Source organism: Delphinapterus leucas, chromosome 7 (genome assembly GCF_059928025.1).
Source record: "Delphinapterus leucas isolate spDelLeu-1000000601 "Yukka" chromosome 7, BTC_Dleu_Yukka2, whole genome shotgun sequence".
Lineage (NCBI taxonomy): Eukaryota > Metazoa > Chordata > Mammalia > Artiodactyla > Monodontidae > Delphinapterus > Delphinapterus leucas.
In genome coordinates, this window is record NC_143135.1 from 69,481,273 (window position 1) to 69,486,678 (window position 5,406).

At 50.3% G+C, this 5,406-nt stretch overlaps 1 protein-coding gene across 5 annotated transcripts in view; it reads right to left on the bottom strand.

Moving 5' to 3' along the window:
• VSTM5 (V-set and transmembrane domain containing 5) overlaps nucleotides 1-1,373 on the bottom strand; it is a 28,379-nt gene extending 27,006 nt beyond the window's left edge. For 2 of the 5 annotated variants that reach the window (XR_016393884.1, XM_089915400.1), the window contains exon 1: nucleotides 1,103-1,373. Coding sequence is in view for 2 of the 5 variants with exons in the window: in XM_089915400.1 (XP_089771526.1) it covers nucleotides 1,103-1,193 (91 nt within the window). In the remaining 3 variants the exon portion in view is untranslated. The remainder of the gene's footprint in view (nucleotides 1-1,102) is intronic. The other 3 variants (XR_016393883.1, XR_016393885.1, XM_022561352.3) reach the window with 3 other exon arrangements.
• Nucleotides 1,374-5,406: the final 4,033 nt, after the last annotated feature.

Sequence of the window (5,406 nt, forward strand, 5' to 3'; positions counted from 1 at the left end):
CTGAAGGGTTGAAAAAATGATAGAAAAGGTCACTGCAAGGCCAAACACACCCACCCACCTGATGGACTAGCTGGCTATTCCTTGCTCCACAGACAGCCAGAGGCACATGCCCCCCTCCCAGTCCTTTTGGGTTTCTGAGATCTGCAGCCTCCAAAGCTGGGCTCTAGCTAGAGAGGTGTAAAGGTCAAGCGTGCTAGATTGCCCAGGTTTAAATCCTAACTCCACCACGGCCTAGCTGGTGACGGCTGTGCACCAGTTTCCTCACTTGTGAAACAGGGATAAGAGTGGCACTTTTTTCATAGGGTTGCTCCGAGGATTCAATGAAAGAAGTGTTGTCAAGCCCCGGGGACAGTGAGCGCAAACGTGCTTAGTAAGCACCGCCCCTTACTATAGACCCTCCCACCGCCAGTGGCCCTGCACTGGTCAGTCTCCACACTTCAGATGACTAATCTGTAAAATGAGAATGGTCATAAGGATCACGATTAAATGAGAAAGCAGAACTGCATTCAAATCTGTGGTTTGGGTTCATGGTAGTCTGTGGGGCTGTGCGTTACATGCAGACTCACCAAGCCGGGGGATTCCGGGGACAGCCCATCCAAACCCTCCGCTCCGGGCAGAGCAGTGAGGACCACCGCCGGCCTGAGGGATTCTGGCCCCAACACCCAACCCAAACCTCTACAACCCCTCCTCTTCGAGACAGTCTGCTGGGGTCTCCTCTGACAGGTGGGGAGGCCTACAGCACCAGGGACCAGCGCCGGGGACCCGGGAAGGCGCGGGAAAGAGAGGGGGAGGGTCCCCGCAGTAGGGGGCGGGGCCCGTGTGCCCTGGGGGTCGCGGATGCCTGGGCTGCAGTTTGGTTATTCCAGGAAAAAGAAATAAAAAATGCTGCAGAGGAGGCGGCCACTGGGCCGCGCCGGTTATCTTCCGGGCGCCTTCCGGCTCTGATAACGCCCGGGGCGGGGCGCGTACCCAGAGTGACCCGGGAGCCGGCCTGGGGGATCCTCGCCGGGCCGGGTCCCCGCTCCAGGCCGCGCCCAGCCCCGCGGAAAGCTGTGGCTCGCCCCGCGCCCCCCGCCCCCCGCCCGGTCCGGTCCTTGCTTACTCTGCAGACAGCAGGCAGCGGCCAAGCAGAGGGCGAAGACTCCCAGCGAGAGGCCGTGGCTCTTCCTCCTCCGGCTCGGCAGAGGCCTCATGAGCAAGCCCCGCGCGCCGCCGGCCCGGCATTGGCGTCCCGGGCGGCGCGGTGCGGCGCGGCCCCGGCTGTGCGCTCACGTGGCAGCCGCTGCAGCTCCTGGCCGCCCGCCCGCCCGCTCCTCCTCCGCCGCTGCCTCCTGCCTGTCCTGTGAGGCCAGATGCAGATGAGCTGGTGTACTCTGGTTGAACCAGTTCCCAAGAAGTGGGGAAGGAAGAGGAGACGGGCGGGAGGGAGGGAGGGAGGGAGAGAGAGAGAGAGAGAGGAAGCAGTTGGAATGCACACACTCAGAGGTAACTAATAGCAAAAAATGAGTAGTCTCCTTCCGTTCACACCCACTTGACTGGTGTTGATTCAAGATTCAGCTGGATGCTGGGTGGCAGAAGGAAGGGAAGGTATTAGCTGTTGCCTGAGGACCAAGAGGGACCATCTAATGGCTCCATGTGAAATGAGAAGGCTTTCAGGTAGGTGAAATGACAGCCTAGGGTGAGAGGGGTGAGAAGAGGACAAGGGAGCCTCAGGCTGCTCGGGGTGGAGCCACTGGACAGTGATGATAGCTATCCACCATGTACCATCCAGCCATCTAAACACCATCCATCCACCCATCCATGCATCCACCCACCCATCCAACCATCCATCTATACATCCATCCACCATCCATCCACCCATCTATCCATCTACCATCCACCATTCTTCCATCCACTATCTACCCACCCCCCATCCACACCTCCATTCATCCATGCATACAGGATGTGTTCACTGAGAGCTCCTTATCTGCACAGGGACTGGCACGTGGTAGACGGTCATAAAATATTGGTGGATTGAAGCTGGGCACTGTGCTAAAGGTTGGGGATACAACTATGAATAAGACAGAAGTCTTTAGAAACCCTAGCGAGGGGTAGGGCTGGAAAAACAAGCAATTGCTGTACAGTTCATACGTCTCTTTGATAAGGGAGGCCCAGTATGCTATGGGGACTCAGGGCAAGAGTAATTAACCCTGGGGAGGGAGAGTACAGGGTGGAGGAGAAATTAGTATTGATCCCAGCTAGTCATGAAATTCAACCCCAGTTTGTTAAAACTAGATTTTCTAGCCTTCTTTGCAGCTGGGGGTAGCAGAGTTGTCCAGTGCTGGCCAGTGATGTTAAGGGAAGTCTTCTTGGGGTGTTTCTGGGAAAGTTTTTGCTTTCTTTTATTTTAATTAATTAATTAATTAAATTATTTTTATTTTTGGCTGCATTGGGTCTTCGTTGCTGCACGCGGGCTTTCTCTAGTTGTGGCGAGCAGAGGCTACTCATTGCGGTGCACGGGCTTCTCATTGTGGTGGCTTCTCTTGTTGAGGAGCACGGGCTCTAGGCGCGCGGGCTTCAGTAGTTGTGGCACGTGGGCTCAGTAGTTGTGGCTCGCAGGCTCTAGAGCACAGGCTCAGTAGTTGTGGCGCACGGGCTTAGTTGCCCCGTGGCATGTGGGATCTTCCTAGACCAGGGCTCGAACCTCTGTCCCCTGCATTGGTAGGTGGATGCTTAACCACTGCGCCACCAGGGAAGTCCCTGCTTTCTTGATAAAAGTGACAGATAAGGCTAGGGCTGCCCCTCTCCCTTTCTTCCTGCCTTGAAGGCATCATAACGTTTAGATCTGTGACACCTATCTTGTATCCATGAAGTTACATGGATGAGGACGAAAGCCATCATGCCAAGTAGGATGATGGAGCAGAAAGATGGAAAGATAGAAGACCATGGCAGTCCGGCACATTTTCCTGTCTCCTTCTTCTGGTTCCTAAGGGGGACTCCTTGCCAATTTCATGTGTTCTTGGTGAGGTTGACATTAGTGGTACCCTGCCGACCGCCCCTGGGTGAGCTTGTGAGCCAGGCCGACCAATCAGAGTACACTTTTCACCAGCCAAAGTGTTTGGTTCAGGGATGGTTGGACAGGGCCCTCAGAGTCTTCCCTGGGAATGATATGTGGTCATTGTTGGGATTGCTAAAATGAGAGGATATGAACCTGGGAATACTGGGAATATTGGAAAGACCCTGAATTAAGCGTGAAGCCAAGATGGTACAAACTAAGCTGGGAGCTGAGAAGAGAGATAGAGCCCTCATGACATGGATTGAGCTCTGGGATTCTGCACACTAGCCTTTGCCAGTTATGAGCAAATAAATACCCTCAAAAAATTAAAAAGTTGGATTTCTCTGACATAAAATTGAGAAAGTCCTGACTCATACAAGGGGTCTTCTTGACAGTTTTCTGTTTTTTTTTTTTTTAATTCCATGTAAGGGGATTCAGGAATCACTTGCATTCATTTATTTATTCATCAAACTGTCATAACATCTGACCCCGTACCAGGCTACATGCTAGGCCCTGCAGCTCCAAAGATGAATAACTAACTCATGGCTCCCGGTACCAAGAAACTCACAAAGTAGACAGCATGATCCAGATTGAGAAAGGCCTCCAGGTATATGGGCTCTTCCTGCTGAGGCCGAGATGAGAGCAAACTGGCTGTTTTGCTCACTGCCATGTACCTGGCACCTGGCACATGAATTAGAAAAACTGTAGTCTGAGAGATGTAAGAGAGAAGGAAGAGTTTCATGAGATCAAGAGCTGATAAAGGCTAGAGTGACTCAGTGATGTGCTGAGTTCCTGTCCTGCCTCTGTCACCCACCAGCTCTCTGGCCTTGGAGAAGTAACATCAACTCTCTGGACCTCTGAGGAGGTTGAGCTGTACCAGAAATGCTCAACCCTGTCTGCACATTAGAAAAAAAGCACCGCGGCCTGGGCCTCACTCCAGTTCAACTAAATCATATTTTCTGGGGTGGGGCCCTGGCATTAGTGGTTTTTGAAAGCTCACTGGTTAATTCTAATGTGTTGCCAGAATGGAAAAACACTGTTCTGGGTTAGTTAGAAGCTTCTAGTGTCATATTCAAATGATACTTTGATCTGAGTTTATGGGAGCCTTTATATAGAGTAGGATTGCATAGAGGGGAGGAGGGAGATAGCATGAGTTCATTTAAGCCCTGATTATATTTACTATTTCATTTGTTCATTCTCTCCTACCTTCCTCCCTCCTTCCCTTCCTTCCTTCTTTTCTTCCTACAACTTTTAGTTAAGTGCCTACAAGATCCCAGGCATGGCAATAGTCTGGTTGAGGCAGAGAGGGAGGAATACGGAGAAAAACTAGAAAAGCACGTTGGGACTAAGATTTGAGGGGTCTGGGCTATAAGGGTATAATTCAAGATTCATACTTAGTATGAAGTGTAGGCTTCTCCTTTGAAGTCTTTGACATAAACTATCGCCCTCAGGTATTTGGTACCTATTCTCACCAATCAACCACTTGGTTAAAAATAAAACATCCACCAGTGTTTATTTTCTCAAAACCTTAGGAGCCATTCTTCACTTCCAGAAGAAGAAAATGATGTGTGTTTATAGCGATCTAGCTTTATGACAGCCATATATATCCCCATATAATTCTCATGTTCAAGGACAGCCCTGATTTTAAATATGCTCTTCCAGTGACACCATATATCTTGGTGTTCAGTTTGGCAAAATTGATGACCACATTTAGATAACCTGTAAGTTCTTGGGCTTTTTTTTTTGTCTCTCTTGAAAATATGCTTGTAGTTTATTATGTATGTGTGTATGGTATTAGGGTGCCAGACAGGTGGTTGAAGTGGGAGGGGATTGTGTTGAATGTTACAGTATGAAAGACCTATACAAATCTTTGTTAAAATTGGTTCCTTTGAGCCAGGCTTTTATGGTGCCATACAGTGCCCTAAGTCTCTTAAGCTGAGCTGGTGTGTGTTCCCCATGTCACTCTGGGACCATATGGAGGCCAAGCCTACTAAGGGGGAGATCCAAAATTGCAATTATCTTTCTACCTTGAACTTGGCTGGTCCAAACTGCCTGTACCACGCAGCCTGGGTGTAGCCTCTGTGAGCAGGAGTTGTGGTGATGAAGCAGGCAAGCCTTATCCCCTCCTAGCCTACGGTTACCTTAAAGGTAAGTGCCAGGGTTATTCTCTTAATATCCCTTCTGCATGATAATAGTGATTCTGGGGAGAACATTGGATAAGAGCTCTGGCTCTGGAGTCTGACAGACCCAGGAAAAGCCCAGCGCTTCCACTCCTAGCTGTGTGACCTTAGGCAAGCTACTTAACATTCCTTTACAGCAGTTTTTTCTCTGAAAAGTGGGATTCTGATATTACTACTTAGTAATGCTGCTGG